Source organism: Anas platyrhynchos, chromosome 22, assembly GCF_047663525.1.
Source record: "Anas platyrhynchos isolate ZD024472 breed Pekin duck chromosome 22, IASCAAS_PekinDuck_T2T, whole genome shotgun sequence".
NCBI classification, from domain to species: domain Eukaryota; kingdom Metazoa; phylum Chordata; class Aves; order Anseriformes; family Anatidae; genus Anas; species Anas platyrhynchos.
This window is the reverse complement of record NC_092608.1, coordinates 5424149-5443566: the sequence shown is the minus strand read 5'-3', so window position 1 is coordinate 5443566 and position 19418 is coordinate 5424149. Positions and strand designations below refer to the sequence as shown.

Sequence of the window (19418 nt, the reverse complement as noted above, 5' to 3'; positions counted from 1 at the left end):
GTAGGGAAAAGTCTACAGATTTTTGACAATTCAACCATCCTCCAAAACACATAGATAACTGCTGTCCATAAAGTTAAGTAACGAGTGTAATATTCAGTGTATTTAGTAATAATCCAGTATGTATCTTCACCTAGCAGGCTCTTGTCTTTGAAAGTGATTCAAACATAGGGAATAAATACCGTGGCCTGACCTTTTCATCAAGCATTTCAGAACGGAGAATTTAACTCCTTGTTTCATGCAATAAAATGCATAGTTCTATGAGAGCAAATGCATTGCTCTACCAAAATAGTTTTCAGCCAGTGCTCTAGACACTCTTTGAAACTTAGGTACAAGATAGTAAAGCTTACCAAGATAAGTTTGTGTAGCAGTCTCCCTCTCCTTTAAAAACCTTGTTGCACTTGAACAGATGAAAAAAGGCTAAAAAACACTGTCCTTAAAATGATCCCATCTTGACTTAAGAACTTTTTCAAAAATAAAAAATAGAATCCCCAAATATCTGTAGTAGATTTCCAGCTCTGCACAGAAACGAGAAGTGGTGCCATAGTGAACATCACCTAAGGCTAGCTAAATTGGCTGTAACCCACAAAACTCATTCTTTATATTTGCAGTTGTTCGTATATTGGTTATTCATATCCTGTCATGTTTGTTAACCCTACGCATCTGTACTTCTAGGCATCTTTGAATCTGTGTTTTCATACTTCTTCCTGTTTGTTTACCCTACTGTGCTTAGCTGCTCTCATACTATTTATCAATGCAGCAAACAAATCTTTCTGTTCAGTTATTTATCCACTCATAACATCTGAGTTTAGCAACCTAAAGATATGTTTACTGCAAACCAATACATTCTCTTACTTTTCATCTGGGGACAATTCCTACACTAAGAACAGGTGGGTTTTGCCTTGGTAATAAAGCTGCAAATATTTATTCACACAGTGAAGCCCTTATTCAAATAATTAATCCCACTTCTTTAGTGAGTGAAGGTTTTCACAAGCAACCCTCAATTTGATTACATAACTGATACTTGTTTAGATTAAAAATAAAAAAAGCCACAACAGTTCTAATATTAGCTTAGAAAAAATCACTCTGCTATGAACTGTACCAAAAAGCAGAAAATAAGGCTTCATTTGCATACAGCAGGGTGACTATGGACTGTGGGAAATTACAGCACTACAGGTTTTCTGATGAGAAAGTCTGATTTTTGAATTTGGCATCTCCCCTAATAATCCCCTACAAACATTGATATCTGATAATTTCATTTTCATTATTTGCTGCAAGATATAACTGGCAACTTTTTTCTGTAAAGACTGAATCAGCAGATTCTCCAGAGATTTTCCCACAGGATACATGTAGGACAGTTAACAAACATTTTAAGAAACGTACACCCCACCTTCTGAAGGTGAATTTCCCACCAGCCTCAAAAAGAATACCTAGTGCCTCCTACTGCCTTTGTATGCCGTGCAGAACCTTACTAACTGATCTCAAAACCACAGTCTCCTGTTTAACGTGTTGTTCTTTTCATGGCTGGACCATAAATAAATAAATAAATAAACAAGTTAAATAACTTGCCCCAAGTCGTATGAGAAAACAGGAACTTTCAGTCGAGGAGGAAATTAACAGAAGTACAAGAAATAGAAACACACTGAAACCATTAAATTTTGTTGAGCTCTGAAAACAGAACTGAGAAATCCTGCCTTACATATGTGCACTAACCACGAGGCCACAGAGCCTCCCTGCAAAACGCTTTTTTCTACCTTACTATACAGGGGAAATAGCAGAGATCTGGTTGCTCAGCCCGACTCAGGTCAAGTTGACAAATGTGTACCCTGTATTTGTCTTTTCTGAAGAGGAAGCCTCAGACTATAGGAAAAGGAAGTGGAATCTCCTTCCATCGGCGTGTAGAAGCACCCCGGTTAGCCAGCCATCTAAGACTAAATTAAATAACAGGAAATGACAGTGAGACCAGTCACACTTACACACAGGGTTATTTAGGAGTCATTTCAGGGGTATGAAGTGGACTGACTAGTTTTACAGAGAAAACTTAAGAAACAACAGCATCCTTGCTATATGTAAATCATCCCGGATTAGTTTCTCTTTAAGATCTGTAAAACACCACCACAAAAAAACTGCTCTTCCCTTCCTTGCTCTCCTAGAAAACCAACTCTGGCTTCAAATGATGCTGAACTTTAAATCAGAATGGGGACACAATTCTTGAATGATATAAACATGTAAACCTACAGCATATAAACTTACAGATTGTGTAATTGCCTCTTTAGGGGGCTAAAGGAATACTCTCTGCCTACAAGTGTGACTGAAGAGCTACTTTTTAAAAAGTGATCCTGTCTAAAATACTGAAATCCTGAGCTGAGGACAAGACGCAGCTCATAGGTAATGTGGTGCAAACCGGGATTATGAATTTTCCCCTGATGCTAGTGCTGGGATAAATTACTGCCTGAATTACACGTAACTACTGCACAATTATGTAAATATGCATATGAAAGTCCTCAACAATTTTTTTCCTTCCACAAGAGGGCAGCTATATACTACAGCCTACTAGATACTCCGTAACGTACTCCATAACACCTGTAGCTTCACAACAAATGCTGCTGTGAAGCATCCAGTTACAAGCCCAGCTCTGCAGCCAGCTGTACGAGGCAACCCCAAGGTGTTCTGCTGTAAAAGGTCATTTTAACAAATCATAACATGCACAATTCTATGTCTGAGAAACCACCTAAAAAAATCTTTCCATAAGACCACTCTCCACCCTAAACTCCCATGAGTTTGTGGAGGAATTAAACAAATCAGTGCCCAAAGAACATGCCTTGAAGGTATGGCAGAGGTGAATGGCCAAGGTCTCAAAAGATGCCAGTCTTCCATAAAACAATGATGCCATCTAAGTTTCTACACAGATCTGACTGATTAGGCTACATTTGGGAAAAAGTTAAGAAATGTCAGCCATAAAAAGATAATGTAATAGTTTTATTTTTCTGTGTGTAATCAATGTCAGACTAATAAGTGAACTAAAATGAAAGGTAGCAAGCTAAACATATGTAGAAAGGGAACAAAAATATGCATTATTAGTGGGTAGCAAAAGGTCTGAACTGAGGTAATTTACCCACTCAGTGACTGAATATGTAAATTACCTCAGTTTCACCACCTGTAACTACTCTTCCCACATGCAAAATACCACGTCTTATATCTCTTCTACAGTTAGGGTGCAAGTTTGCAGTAGGAAGTCAGCTTGTTTGACTTCTGAGATTTTGATGAGCTCAGGAGCTCAAATTAGGAAGAGATTGCTGGAAACAATTCAACAAGAAGCACAGGGGATTCTGGATTGCAGCTTTACCAGCCTCTCTCCCTTCATGATTCAGTACTTCTGGAAAGCTGCATGTTCTTGATTTGACCAGTATCTTAAATCCTTAGATCACTCTGCAGGAAGATTCAAAGTGATAGGACTGATGCAGGGTGTTGGTTGGTTTTTTTTTTTGGTGGTGGAGGGTTTTTTGTTGGTGGTGGGTTTTGTTTTTTTTTTTTGTTTTTTGGGGGCAGAAGGGGTGGTTCGTTCCTCAACTGTTGGCTGCTTCTTAATGGCAGAAATCTAGACTTCAACCACCAAATCCATCCACATTTGTAAGGGCTGCAAAATACTTACTGCATGTTTGTTTCACTGTTCCAGGACAGAATGCATACTGCCAGTCACCATTAGCACTGAAAACACTTCTTATCCTGCTAGTAGTGCAATTGCTAAGGTGAAGCCAACACCTATTAGGCGTTAGTTTGCTACAGCAGAACTTACACCTTGTGTTCTCTCAAGCTTTTCCAGTGGAACAGAAAACCATCTGTCCAGTCCAAAGCGGGTAAGCAATTTTCTCAGAAGTTGTCCTGTTACACTGCAGCTATAAAGGAATCTGGTGACGGCAAATACTGATTCTTTTTAGGTGAGGGAAATTCTGAGGAAAATTCCCACCAGTGGCAGCAGCATTGATCTCCCCAGCATACATACTGAGGCTAGACCTGTTTTGAGCTGCGTTACCAACAGCTGCAGCTGTGAGAGTCTGCTCTGCTGGGTTTCCAGAATTGCGACTGAGTTGATGGTAGCCAACAGTACAAGATTTTAAAGAAAATGTCCCTCTTATCATGCCTTAATCAGAACAGGCATCACCTAAAAGAAGGGAAGGAATCATGAGGACACTGAGGAGAAAAGGGAAAAACTCATGTAAAAAGTGGTGCTTTATCATATGAGAGCTCAAGAATGTGACATGGGAAAGAAAAGCGCAGTATACATTCACTGCTCTCCTTGCCAACAAAAACCTCAGCATTAAGACATTTCTGATATATTTCTAGTGCTATTTCCCCTGGCTCCAAAACACTTTTAGAAATAGTCAATTAGTCATTGAGAAGAGATTCACTTAATTATTTTTGTTTCTTATTGCTTATTTTGTGGGAAGGATGTGGATGTGATAGTTCCCACCTTTTCCTGGAATGCCTAGAAACCCCGAAGAACGTGGTATAATTCATATTCATCAGCAACTAGGCTGTGGCTTTGCTTCATCAAGGAAACCTCCACTAAGTTTTACAGAACAAAGAGAAGTTACTGTCCTCATTACTGCAAGGGCAGAATTATGCAATGTCACATTTCCAAAGACAGACAGAAACAGGACTCAGCATCTTTACCCAGAGAAATTCAAAATCCTAGCACAATTTCACTTTTTAAGGCAGCATCTGCGACACCTTCTAGTGTTCCCTGAAAAACAGGGAAGCAAACAGTTCAATGAAGAAACACCAAATTTTATCCCAATGGTATGTAGTATTGTCCAACAGTCAAAAAGCCATACATATAAATATGCCATTGGAATCTTTCAAATCCTTACATCCCATTCGGCCCATACCTGTAACCTGGGAGTAAAATCAACCAGTGAAAGAAAAAAAACAAACAACCACCACACCTCTATCTCTACTTGTAAAGTTCTTTTAGTATGTATGTAAAATACTAAAACTTTAACATTCAAGAAAGATCACAGCAGTATTGGGGGCTGGGGGTGAGGAATCCTACATTGATGCAGAGCAGGTCTTTGTGCTTCCTGCTGCTTCTGAGTAAACTGTATGAATGGATCTGTGCTAAGAATGGGCCAGCAACATGGAAATACGTGTCTACTGCAATTATGCTAATCCTGTTAATCTCTTTGCCATCCCAGGATGCAATCCCACTTCCTCTCTTGCTTTTCACACACGTTTCCCTTCCCCTCTAACTCCTTGACTGTTTAAGGCAGGCCAACTATGCTTTCAGAGCGTGAATCAGTTGTAGGAGCTGATTTGAATGAAAACTGCTGTTAGAATTGGTGAAGTTGGATTTTCAGAGGGTTACTGCACTGGAACAATGCACCCTGTGGCAGCACATTCATTTCACTCAGGGCAGGAGAGTCGGTGGCATTGTGTAGCCAGGAGCAGGGCCGCCCCTTTGCGTGACTGTTGTTGTGCACACACGCACCATGAAACCTCACGGATATAATTTCTGGATCTGCTATATCAGAATTCTTTTGATCTGGATTGGACTTGAGGACACAGTGTAGAGTTACTGCGTCTTTATGACAGTTGTAGAAGAACAGATAAATATTTGAACAAGAAGGTAAGCTGTTACAGTAAACAAGTGCCGGTGTAGCAGAAAGCCTACCACAATGATGTTAACCCATTCACATTTTTGGAACAAACTTGAACAAGCCACACATCTCTATCAGGTTAGTACTTTGTGCCTGCTTTTGCTCCAATACCAGGAGCTCTTCAATTCAGTTTAGCATCCGGTTAAATTGGAGGGAGATAGAGACTGAATTTCATGAATCCTTCTATGACTGCAGTCAAAGAAAGGTACCTGAGTTAGCATGAGTTGTAATATGTTTTCCAAAAGAAAAGACTACAATTCGTAACAGTTTGGACTGCTCTGCAAAGGGATGGCCAGGGATCCCTTGGCCTTGTTCTTTCATTGACCCATCAGGCCAACCCGCCTTCACCACTGCCTTTCTTTTTTTTTTGTCTTTCTTTAAAACGCTTCTAATTAAGGCCTCCTAATAATAAAAACCCCACAGACATATTTGATACAAAGCATTTTCCTTTTTCAGTGTTTATTTTTGAGAATTTCTTTTAGAAAATATACTTTTTGGGGGTCTTCTCACTATCCTTGAAACTACAAACACATTTGCTATTTCAATTTAAGTAATGGCCATTGCAAAGATGGTGCTGAATTCAGTGGGCTACTCTACAATTCAGTCAGGGTAAGGTTTGACTCATTTATTTATGGTCTTTTGAGCTCATAGAGAAAAAGTGATGGTGAGGCAGAGCAAGAAATCAGCTTGCTACAAATAAGCTGTAAGTCAGAAAGAAAGCATATTACGGTAAAAAAAAAAAAAAAGTTATCAGTATTGGCTGTTCTAGAACTGACTAATACTGTAGCAAAACAGTTGACTCCCTTTCAAGCTTCTTACCAAATTCTGATAGTATGAAAGAAAGAAGCTGATAATCTAAGACTTCAGGTAGTCAAGCTTCATGCTTAACAGAAGAGATATGAACAAGTGAGAGCTAACTGAAAATTAAAACAACCAAATCCCAAACTGCAGGTTGATCTGAGGTGGAATATGGTTTAAAATACGATCAGTAAGCTGTGACTTGCTTGCATTACATAGTATCACTTGTACTCCACTAGCAGCAAAAGCCAAGTTTGCTGTGATTGATGCAATAAAGATAATGAGAAGCCAACTGCTTATCCCAGCAAGATCTATGTACTTATTCCAGATAACTGATGATTTTGTTGTGAGTTTGAAAGTTGACAGTGAGTATTAGAAAACCAAATTTTCTCTCTGCCCTTTTCATTTCGTGATCAAAACTCTTGACATCACTTTTGACAAGTGATGTCAAATGCACAAATGCCATCTTTTTTCTAGCACCTTTCTCCTAAAGCATTCAGCAGACCAGACAAGTTCATCTGAATGTCCTCCTAGGTACTTGTCAGATAAGTAAAGACTGCAAGCTGTAATCCTGTAGAAGAACAGAGGGATTGATGTACTTCAGGACGGAGATGGAGGCAGGGCAGATAAACCAGAGCAAAGTAGAGCAAGCTTGCCATGTGGGAGGGGAATTTACAGCTAAAGACACCAGAGCAAACTCCTACTCTTACCAAAAGAGTCATGAGGAGCCTTTTCAAACATCTATGAAAAGGATGCAGACTTGGTTACTTTCAAAGATCTAACTGGAGTCAGTTTCTTGCCAAAAATCTCCTATGATATAGCCCATGCAATGTGCTATATCATTCATTTACCATACACAGACAAGTGTCTTAAGCTAGGATAGGTTTATATTTCCAATGCAAGGGAAATGGCCAATTTCAGGATCCAACCCAGCAAGCAATAAGCTACCTACTGACTTCACCTATGCAAAGAGCCTCTGTGACTGACCTTTTTCTTTTTCTCATGCGTGCATAAGTGTCAGCCACGGAAACCACCTGGATTTATGCCAGGCACCAAGGGCTTGTTGCCATATGATCCACTGGGGAGAAAGCAGAGGAGGGGTAAGGAGGGCGGAATGGGGGAACAAATGCACAAGAGACGATATGATCTGAGCAGGAACCTAGCTTGCACCTACAGCATCAGCTGAGTGTGACTAGTGGGCTATGTCTATTTTATCTCAATTTGATAGCCCATTCATGGGGAAGTCACTGTCAGAGGGGTGGGTGGGTGTAAAGAGGAAGGTATTTTGCTGTTTTGTTTGCCTCTACACCTTTCACTTTGCCAGCCCTGACTCACAGTAGCAAAGCAAAAGCCCAACAAGCCAAGTTCTGCAGGGAATCTGCCTGAGAGCACCTGGCCCTCCGGGCAAAAGTAAAAGTGATTCACCCGAAACAAATGAGAGCAGTCCTCCATCCCTAGATGAAATCTTTCTCATTTCCTAGCTGTGACATGCCTGGAGGTGCAGTGACATGCCTGGAGGTGCAGTAACACTAGCAATGCCAAGAAAACGTGCAAATCACAGCTGTCTATCCCCTGGTTCTGCCTGCAGGGTTCCCAGAGAGGACAAACTATCCGGGCTGCTTTGGGACAGCTCTGCTTTATACCTTTATCACCCTGTGTTGCACAAAGCCTATTTCTACAGATGCCTACACCCTGCATATAGGTAGTGGGCAGAATTGCCCTGCATCCCAGGGTTGCCCCAAATCTCTCCCAGGTCCTATTTAGTCCACCAGGGCTGTAGGATCCTGATACCACCCTGCCTTACCTGTGGGGCTCCCTGGATATCCTGAAGAAGCAGCAGGAGCCACAGTCCTGGTACAAGGCTGCAAGAAGCCATCTGCAGTGGCATTAGCTTTCCTGAGCTCCCAGCATCGCAGGTCAGACAGGCATGTTGCTTCTCCTGAAGTCTGCAGTCTTCCCAGGGTCCAGCCCAGCCTTGCTCAGTGTCTGCTTTCTCAGTCCAGAATCACTCCAGCTGTTCAAGACATGCAGGCAACAGACTTTGAGACTCAATCACACGGAGAAAACAATTTGGAAGGAAGGGGCTGCCCAAGAAAGTAAAGTAAAATTAAAAAAAAAAAAAAAAAGCACACACAAAACAAAACCACGTCAATCACTAGCCCCAGAGCCGTCGGGTTTCTGAGTCAGTTGCATGCATCAAGGTTGTCATCTGGGGACGCGGCTGGCTGCGCAGAAACACGGACTCCTGAGTCATCTATGCTGCCCCCAGCGAGCACTTCACCTCCCCAGAGCCAGGCATGAGTCGAAGCCCTGCCCTGTCCACACTCTCAGAACTGCAACCAAGACTCAAAAGAGTTCTCAGTAAGAAACACACTCAGTAGTTCAGTACAGTCATTTTGTTCCTGTTTGAATGAGCATGTGAAAACTCACAACCACCTGGGGTTACTCAGTGAAGGTTTAGGCTTTGCATGTTGCAATTTGAACACCAACATACTGCAGAACTACCTCTTGAGAATACATCTTTGAGCATCCAGTCCCACTTGAGATCAACTCCTGCTGCTGACAGTCAACCCTTGGACTGATACCTGTCATTTCGGCTCCTTGCTTTGCTATTCTGGAAAATGCTTTGTGGCTCCGATGCCTGGAAAGATTTCAGTTGGTTTAAGGTGTCATGCAGCTTTCTTATCTGCCCTAAAAGTTTTGTCAAAAGTAAAAGTCAGCCACTTCAAAAAAGGGCAGCCTGCCTTGAAAACCTTTCTGAGGTGCCTGGGAAAACAATGAAAATTTGTATTCTCACACCCATGTTTTCTTTTTGGTTCTTCTCACCCTTATCACCACAAAGAAAAAGAAAAATGAGAAAAGACTGAAAGTAGGATAATTGATGATTTTCTTAAAGCTGCCCCCATGCCACCACAACAGAATACTAAGGATGAGAGCATTCCACAGGGCCCCTAGGATGATGTAAATATCTTTAATTCACAGTCTAACCCTTTTCTTTTTAAAGATCTGCCTCTATTTCAGTCTCAGGAATACCATCCTACAAAAAAAAAGGGATTTTCAGAGTGCTGTGTACTTGACACACACTTTTAGATCTACCCACCTTTCATCATTTTATCAGCTTACTTCTAAATTTCTAAGCTCCCTAACCGATAAAAGCTGATTGTGGTATATATACCTTTGCAGTCTAGAGACAACTAAATATTTAAAAGTCCATATATTACACTCTTCTTTTTCCTAATTAAATAATGGACTAGAAAATATGTTAATTTTGTGCAATATTATGCCATTAGGCAATTTTCACAATTTATAAAATGCTGTTTCAAGTGAGACACAGCAATCAGGGCAATTGGTATGCTTTATTTTTGTGGGGTTTTTATTTATTTATTTATTTTTCCATGATCAGCTCCTTTCTAAGTTTTTCTAGCAAAAGGACAGGAACCGATGGAAGATATCGCCTGGAAAGCCCCATTCACACACTTGACTTTAGCCTCTGTGAAGTTGTACTACTGAAGTCAGTCCATCCGATCCAAACCCAAAGTATCCAAGTACAAAAAAAAAAACACATCTGAAATACTTTCCCAGAACTGGGAACACAGAAGGGTTTCTGGCCTGTTTTCCAGGAAAAAAAAAAAAAAAGGTACAACTATTGAGCATATCTAGCATTTTAAAAATATTCACGTCATCTCCTTTGTAATCATGTCAGTATTGTTTTAACCCACTGGATAACTTCAATGAAATTTGGCTGAGGATGCACTAAGTTTTGCAAGGTTTCGTGGAAGTAGATGACTTGGATACAAGAGGGAAGACTGTGGTGATGCCCTCACTGAGGGAAAGGCTGCAATGTGAAATCAGTGACCTCAGACAAGAGAGAACCCATCCCACACGTCCAAAATGAAACCAGGCTTCCCAGCTTCCATCCTCAGAATGGGGAGTGAAAAGTGCTCACTGTTGCTGCTGACTTTTCAGTAAGACTATTATATCATACAATTTAATTACAAGTAAGTAATAAAACCAACAACAAAGAAAAGGGTGAAGAGGTTGTGTTTAAAAGCAACGTTCCAACCTGCATGTATTTTAATCTAAATGCATTCATTTCAGACTTGATGTGTTTTGATCTCAAACACAATGAAAGGGGCTTTCCAAACAGAGCCATATCAGTAACTGGAAGAAGCACCTCTGCTTTAAAACAAACCCACGCTATCATTCTCTAACTGTTGCCTGGATTTCCTAGAAAATAATCCTCTATGGTATTCAAAAAAAAAAAAAAAAAAGAAAAAGAAATAACAAATCAAAGCAAACAAACAAGCCCCATTTCTCTATCCTTCTATCAGAGGACAATGTCTATCACAAAAAAAAAAAAAAGGAAAAGCCCCTTTGAGCATGCCATTATTATTTATAATGCATGGTTGACTACAAGCATCTGTCTTCAGCATCTGAATCTCCTCTTATTTTAGGTGTTCAAGGTGGAAATGCTGAAGACAAGGCTGGTTGGCATTTTCTGTTAGCTAGTTTAATTTCCACACGAGGTATCTGATTGGTGTTGGTCATCCGTATGTGCTGTGGGGAGATGAGGTGGGAGGAAGCGGAGAAAGTCCTCTAGGTCAGTGGTTACTTAAATGTCATGGAGCAAAAGAATGCAGAGAATCAGCTAAGCCACAAGGAAAAAGTCTCCAACACATGCCCAAGACACTCTTTTGGCAGGTTCTGTTCATTGTGCTAACAGAGAAAGCCCAGTGAAGGAAGTGGTAGTAGAATAACACAGAAATAGCTTTGTCACACACAGTGTCAAACAATAGTACTACTGATATTTTCTAATTTTGAAGTGGTTTATTTTAGTCTTACACTGTACTTTTAGCATAATTCCCTGTGCTTTTATATATATATATATCTAGCTGTGAAAAAACACCGAGAAGTATCATTTCTAAACAGGCAGACAAAGGAGGCCACTGAATTGAAACGGACACACCAAAATAACCTCATCTAAAATCTGTACTTCAGTGTCTGTCAGGGTTGCTATTTAGAGCAACACAATGTGCTGATGAAAATCACTCAAGTCTTGCTACTTAGCCAGATGAAACAAAATCAGACCCTAAAATTTCACCCAAAGTCTCAGCAGTGCCACAGGGAATGTTCATTTGGATGAAGGCTACATACTGTAGCAGGTACGAGTAAAGGGTGAAATGCTTAATACTGTAAAAAATAAAAGTATTTACAGTAACAAAAAACAAAGAATCTCGTGGCAAAAGGAAGGAAAGCAATCATGCTCAAAGAATGACTTTCTTGACACCTTTCTTGATCTATGCATGCATTTTAGCCATTGGAGAGCTTTCTTTGTTTTAAAGTGGCACTGTGGTAAAAACACAGTGAGAACATTCAAGATCCCAAGAATTTTAGGCATTTTAAGTGAAGCCAACATACTAAACTTTCCCAGAAGTCATTCAGTAGCCCAAAGAGGACAGATGGAGGGGAGGGCAATGCTGGTACAACGTGATCTCATTGAGAAACATCACTTGGTAAGCAAGCAATTGGAGTTTGAGCTAGCTGTAGCTGACATTTGAACTTGTCTGAATGTGTTAAAAAAATCATTTATGTTGAGTACATTACACATTTGCAAAATTCTATCCCCCTATGCCAATCTGGTACTGATCCTTATTTTATTGCACATACACTTCCCCTGTGTTTTGTATTAAATATTCATCAGTCCATTTAATTATGTCTCATTAATCAAACCCCTCTGCAATATGTAAAAAATACATTGCAGGTGCTCCTGATAACGTGATCTGCAAAGTTACATGGATTTAGTCATTTATCTTGGTATATTTGTCTATTTTGATCAACAAAGTTGGTATGGAGCTGTTGCTATATACATGTACTTGTTGAAATGTAGCAGTGACTTAAAACAAGAGTTCCCAGCAGGAAAAACATGGTTGTAATGAGGTGGGGTCATAATAAATTCCCAATGCATAGGGGAAATCCCAACTCATTTCAGTAATTGTAGCCTCAGTGGATGGACAGTCTCACAGCATTTCTGTTCTCTAGTAAAAATAACAGAAAAAGAAATTAACGTTCTTGCTTTATATAGAGTTTCATACACATGCAAACTAGCATCCTTAAAGAAAAGGAGAACACACAAGTTCTTGTTTGTTTGCAGCTGGGGACTTTTGTCCCAATCAGCTGTGTTCTTACAGAGCACAGGAAATTCCTTGGCAATTCATGTACAACCAACGGAAGGAGATGCGTCCCGGTCTTCCCAAGCAATAATTTTTTTTTTTTTTTTAATTACAGAAGACAATGTCAAAAAGTACCTTTGTGAAATGGCCAATTCCTGATGAGGAAAGGTCAGAAGTACTGTTGACAGTAATTGTTTTTGCTGACTCTGAGCTACAACACAGCAGGTGGAAGAGTTCTCCAGAAAGCAGTGAACCTAGCTGTTCTGGGGGAAAAATTAGTTTTCTCATCTGATGTTAGTTTTACTGCAAGAGGTCTCATATTGACCAAGATCTGTAAACTCTCACATGCAAAGCCCATTGACTTCATTTATGTTCCCTAGTTTTCATTCCAGTCACTTCCACATGAACATATCCTCATTTTAAATAGTACAATATATGGCTGTGCTACACTCTGGCCTTCAAGAAACTACATCATTAAGTATCGTTATGCCTAAAATGTCAAATTTTCTGCATTTCTGCTAACAGAGATTTGGACTCCTCAGTGTTTACATACAAAAATATTATACAACTCTAAGCTTATTCATGGAATCGTAAAATGGTTTGGGTTGGAAGGGACCTTAAAGATCACCTGGTTCCAATCCCCTGCCATGGGCAGGGACACCTTCCACTAGCCCAGGCTGCCCAAAGCCCCACACAACCTGGCCTTGAGCACTTCAGGGATGCATGGGGCACCCACAGCTTCTCTGGGCAACCTGGGCATTTACTTTTTGATTCAGTTGACTCATTCAGAACTTTGATTGAAACAAAAAATTAAGCAGCTAAAAACGTGTCACACAGATCATCTGAATAATGGTACCATGACTTACTTTTCAACCAAATTTCTTTTACAAATGTCATTATATAAAGTGGTCAAAAAAAACTTTAACCCCATTTTTGTTCTCTCAACTAATTCTACTACTTTATACAGAGATAAAATAACTAATATAAGAAACAAAGAATCTATGTAAAATGTCTATCTTTCTTTCTGGTGCATAGTAGCTTCAAAACTAAAGTGCATTTTGAGTCAGACTGAAACATGAGAAGAGCTGACAGAGAACTCAGTGCTCTCAGGAAAGAATTGGCTTCCATGAAAGAAACCAAAACCATATCACAGAATTACTATGCCCACAGGCTGGCTGAGAGAGAGAGACAGCCTTAGAAAAAAGATCACATCATGTCTGTACTTTCAGTAACTCTGACTACAGCTACTGAAAGCTAGCAGTAGGTTTGTATGTTGTCATTCTCCACAGAGAAAGCTCTTGACAGAGACGGTGTTATTTGAATATCATTTGAATTATGCCCTTCCTCCCATACCTTGCTAGATGCAAAGAGGCTCAATAGTGCATTTTCCGTGATCCACACAAGACAGCTTCTTGATTGTTACAGCTCTAAATAAAATGGCAGGTAATAAGGATGGGGCAGGTACTATCATGTGAATGCTGAAGCCTTTTAAAGATCTGTTCATGTCCTTTCTTCACACTTCCCTAGCAGTTTTATTTTAACGCAAAAGTCTTCTCTGCTGCTTGTTTGTTGGTCATGCTGTTAACCAAAATTACACCCACCAGCAGTTGATTTGGGCCACTCTTTCCACCCCCAGCCAGGGTATTGATACAAATAAATCCACAAGCATCAGCTTTTGACTTTAGCTGTCTTACCTCATATCAAGATCTTTGTCTGAAGTTCTATAAATCTTACATAAAGTGCAGGATAGCTTCTAATAAAGCTATCAGCTACGTGAAAGGACTGGTAAAAAGCAAGAAAATAAGCACGTGCTTGCCTTTAGTTAGCAAGTTTCTAAGCATACAGAATGTCTAGCCACAAAGCTAATAAGAAGCAGACAGGCTGCAGTAAACTCATACCCTTATTTCATAATAATTTCATCCCTGTAAGAAGTCTACTTGAAATAGTTACAGTTATAGTCCAAGACGCATGCTCAAGGGTTACATTACTTGATATTGATCGCACAGTTATTCTTCAAGAGTCTGGTATTGAGCTCCATCTGGTACAGGATCTCATTTTTCAGCTACATACTAGCTGGTCAAATTCTGCAGTGTGAGAATGTTGTCAAATCAGATATTTGCCTCAATCTGAATTTTTGCTTTCCCCTGTTGCAAGGCAACTCCTGTTTCAGGAATGTACCTTTTGAGAAGCCAGGAAAGCCTGCCAAAAACTGATCAACCAAAAGCCTCAAAAAAACCCCTACGCCTCATGTTGGTATATTGGTGAATGTATTTGATTTTCAGTAGGGAGATCTGTAACAAACTCCTTCTCTAAGCATTCTTAAGCCTCTCGTTGCTCCCAAGGTCACCTGTAGCACATCTTAACATTGTTTTCCCATCTGGGGTTTCGGAAGCAAAACTGGACGTTATAGTAATTTCTCCTCACAAGGATATGATTAGGAACTGAAACTAAGATGAAGACTGTCTCCTTTGCTTTCAGACAGAATCTATCGAAGGGATGAAAAAAAAGACTACAAGAAACTCACAACTGGGACTGGAGAGGAAGACATCTGATGAGGGAAGCTCGGACTGACTGGATACTGTGAATAAAAACCATGTTAGAAGGAGTGGATATGCAAATAAATTTTAATAATAGCATTTATTAACTTCTGAGCACCAGATTTAACATTTCAATGGTGTTCTTTGTACTGCACTCTATGTGTTTTATTCGATTCCCTGGTTCATTAAAACAAACCCATCAGATCCGGTTTTCATCATTTTTGGAAGATGCTACTCAACCAAAAACAGACTCGAAACAGCAAGTATACTAAGGCACTCAACAATTTCCAGTCTAAACTTTTGGCAGAAGATGCTAAAAAAAAAACTTCAGTGTAAAGTACTTAATAGAGTGAGAGATCTAAGCATAGGGCAGAAACAAAGTGAGAGGTAAAAGAGGTTTTTGCGGAGCCCTGTCATTTCACAAAAGTTCTACTTTCAGATATTTTGCATGTGTGAACTGTCAGGCAGGTCTTTTGTAGCCAGGTTCATTTACTGCAGCAAAGCATTTAACCCATGAAGTTCATCTGTAAGTCAGTGAACAGCTCCCAAATAAACTAGCTCTTTCAGAATGAAGCACTATTCTGCCATTTACTGGAAATTACTTATGATCTTACTGTGCTCCCAATATCAACTGATTTTTTACTTTGGGAATAAATACACCCTTTCAGAAGATTACTGATATTATGAGCATCTTTCTTCCTTCTGATAACAAGAAGCTCTGCTCACATTTACACAAACACAAATCCAGACAAACTCTAGGGAATTCAGAGTAACTCTGGATCTATACCACTAGAAAGAAAAAGAATGTTACTCAGTACAAGATAATAAGAAGACAAGGCCCAACTTTTCCTTGTTAAATGCTATTTGTGCAAATCTTCTACATTTGTTCACTCATGCATTTGTAATGTTATTGCTGCAACTGAAAAGCACTCTGTATATGTCTAGGAAGTAAAACAGGGAAACTGAAAAAGCACCAAAGCTTCCAATTGTATTTATCCTAATTCAAAATCGAAAATAAAATTGCTTGGGAAAGACTAGCCATGTGGTTAAACCACAGGAGTGGGAGTGATTAGTTCCCAGTTCCATCACAGACTTTCAGGGTAACAGCTCTTTTCTTGGTAATCTGGTTCTCCTCATCTAAAAGCTGAAAAAGTTTATCTATTAACAGAGAAAAAAAAAAAAAAGTTTTCCGATGCTGAAGCAAAGGAAAGAAATTAGGGAAATATTAAATATTTTTTTGTGAAAGAAAAAGTGAATAGGAAGATTTTCAGGACCAAATTTTTTTTTCCAGAGTGTTTTAAAGATTGAGCATCTAAACACTGAAATTCTGGGCTCTTATTTTCTTCTTCTTAGCAGCATGGTTTTGTTCTGCACAAACCAATGCAATACACCAGCAAAAGTGGAAAGCCACGTCCTTACATTTGGTCTGACATTACCCAGGAAATTTGTGAAATCGAGGGTTTTAACAGAGAAAAGAAGGGGCACAGTTTCTCTTGTGTTTTCAGATTTGACACACACTGAGAACAAACTGGGCTGTGAAAACACGAGTTCTAGAAAGATGAAAGACCCCAAATCAAAGTTTACAAATCACTCAAAAAGCAAGCTCAGGCCGCATGCAAATGTTTCACCTGGGGGTTGTGGAGACATCTGGAGATGTAATTCCTTGACCTGCTGATAACTACACAGAATGATAAATCAGCACTACACTCATTCTAGATTCAGTATTAATTCTTGAAATGTACTGACAGCAAGAAACGCCTGATCCTAAGACATCACTAAAACTACCTCACAATAATCCAAGGGGAGGCAAACAAACAAAGTAACACTGATGGCAGTCTAATGCTGCTGTCAAGAAGCAGATGGAGCTCCGTTTTAAAGGCTGAACTCCACTTTTCTGTTAAAACAAGTAACTGATGCATTATTTACTGTGCCATATTTAATTAAGCAAAGCTGGATTTCCCAACTTATGAATCAGGGTTATATGCAGTCAGAAAGAGGAACTAAACTTCCAGCTTTACCATCAAAGCAACTGGTGGTTATCACTCATGCCAAAGGAGAACTAATATAAGTGGGTACGCACACCAGAGCCAGCCATTAACAGAAGACAATGCTGCACAGACTGAGCAAGCATGTTCCAAGTGCTATGAAAAAAAATAATATATATATATTAAAAAAAAAATCAGATCAAGACAAGAATGGTCTCACTGTGTCTATCCCAGCTTCTAGAAGTGTGAGCAACACAGTAGCTTCCAGTTTTGCCAAATGCTTACATTATTCTCCAAGCAAATTCTTCCACTGCTATCACACAGAGTGGAGGATCCCTGCCTTCTACCTAATGGATCATTTATGCCTGTTGCAGGAGACATTTAGGAATAGATTGCTACCTTTCTATGGGCATATTTGAGCTCTTCAAATCAGTTACAGATCCTTCCTTACCAACTGTGGTGGAGAATTCCTTCTCCTTGTGAATTACTGTGCACCTCCGACATGCCCCTTTCTTGTTTACCATATGAGGACAAATCTCCTTAAATCTTGGCCAGAGGCCACACAATAAGCAAGATTGCCTCTAGGAATGGGAGACAAGCTATCCCAGAACCCTGTGCCTGCACAACAGTTCAGTATTTGCATTATTTTGTGCGTAAGGACATGATCCTGGAACTACTGGTGCACTATCGTGAACTCTATTGCTTACCATATCACATTGATCTGCCGATCTGCAAAGGTCTCCCCCCATCCCATATCTTACATTCCTGCTTTCCCAATCCAGCCCCCATCTCCACACTGGCAGTATTTCACAACCTCTGCCTCCTACCACCCTTCCTACCACTCTGGCTTCCTATCACATATTCCCACAGTCTCGCCTCTGCTTAGCCTTCTCTCCAGAAATCCCTGGCCTCTCAACCTCCCATTTTCCTAACCCCAAATCCCAGCATCCCAAGCACACTACTCCCACCCTCTGCTCTCCTGCCGAAGTGCAGATTCCAGCACTGATTTCATCACAGCTCAGGCTACTGCAGAGTCCATGATCCAAGTAGAGAAGCTGCTTTAACACTGAATGAAATAAATACCAATTTTCAGCCTGCAGATAGATGCACTCCTTTACAACCACCCTCAGGTGCCATCTCAGCCACCCTCCTTCATGAAAGGGTACAGTATCTTGGAATGCAGGGCACTTGCTGCAGGACAAAGCCACTGGACGAAACCTTCTTACTACACTATAATTCATTAATGTATTCACACCCAAACTACTCATAGCACATTTCCATTTTATTTTAAAATTAATAATTTTTAAAAACTAAAAGAATGTGACCAATTCTATTTATTTTGCCCTACACATACAACCCAAAGCTAAACTGATCAGTCACACTGTTCACTTTCCATTCCAACAGTCTCACATTGTTTTCATAAACTTGCAAAATTCCTTCCTTGCTTAAAAAAGTCTAATCACATGTTTAATTTATAAATAAATTATTGAACGTATAAGTAAATAACACTGAATAGCAAGAAGCCAAAAACGTCACTGGTGTAAACCCAAGAACTTCTGTCATGTTAGCTCCCAGAAATAAATTTAAACCAAGGCTTCTGAATGCAATTACTAGTAAAGTTTTCACAGTAACTCACATAATTCTTAAGGCAGGAATTTCTGTTTCAGGCTTATTGAAGACAAAATAAGACACCCATCTAATCATTTTTAGATAAGGAAAGTCAGATCATTTTCTGAAGTTCAAACAAATCATACCACGTCATACACTTTGTTTTGGTATAGTTTTTAAAACTCCACAAAGTTTTTTGGCTGATCTCCAAAAAACTTGCAAAAACAGAGGTAAGCAAAATTTGCAAACATCTTAAGGCATCTTCTGGCTTTCTGAGTAATAAAATCTTTTATTTTAGTGTCATTTTTCAGGTATATTTCACTGATGTGATACACCCTCCTATAGCTATAGAGATTGAACTGAAAATTGACTGGATTTTTTTATTTTAACTAAATTGTTGAGTAACTCAAGTCTAAGGCACTAGGAAATTGCGTGCCATGTTTCAAGTGTTTGGAAATAAGCATATTTGTATGCATCCCACTGAACCAGGCCATTCATAGACTAATTCCTTGCATTCAAAGCTAAACTTACATTTCTGGTTTACTTAATCGAGGTGGCAGGTGAACTCTATACATATCTGTTGCTATTGCTCTCCTAGTTTTCCTGTTCTCAGCTCTCTATGCAGCCCCAGGGAGGAAAGCTCACACATCTGCTTAGAAGTAGCTG

General features: G+C 39.7%; 1 protein-coding gene across 4 annotated transcripts in view; it reads right to left on the bottom strand.

Annotated features, from left to right (window-relative positions):
- The window catches only part of TNFRSF8 (TNF receptor superfamily member 8), a 31121-nt gene extending 11709 nt beyond the window's left edge, over nucleotides 1-19412 (bottom strand). Inside the window, exons 1-2 of one of the 4 annotated variants that reach the window (XM_072026958.1) lie at nucleotides 19284-19412; nucleotides 8257-8466 (exon numbers count right to left, since the gene is read on the bottom strand). In XM_072026958.1, the coding sequence (XP_071883059.1) occupies nucleotides 8257-8340 (84 nt within the window). In that variant the 5' untranslated portion in view covers nucleotides 8341-8466; nucleotides 19284-19412. Of the gene's footprint in view, nucleotides 1-347; nucleotides 1936-8256; nucleotides 8716-19283 lie in introns of those variants that run through there. The other 3 variants (XM_021273560.4, XM_072026959.1, XM_038166778.2) reach the window with 3 other exon arrangements.
- Between the last annotated feature and the right edge of the window lie 6 nt (nucleotides 19413-19418).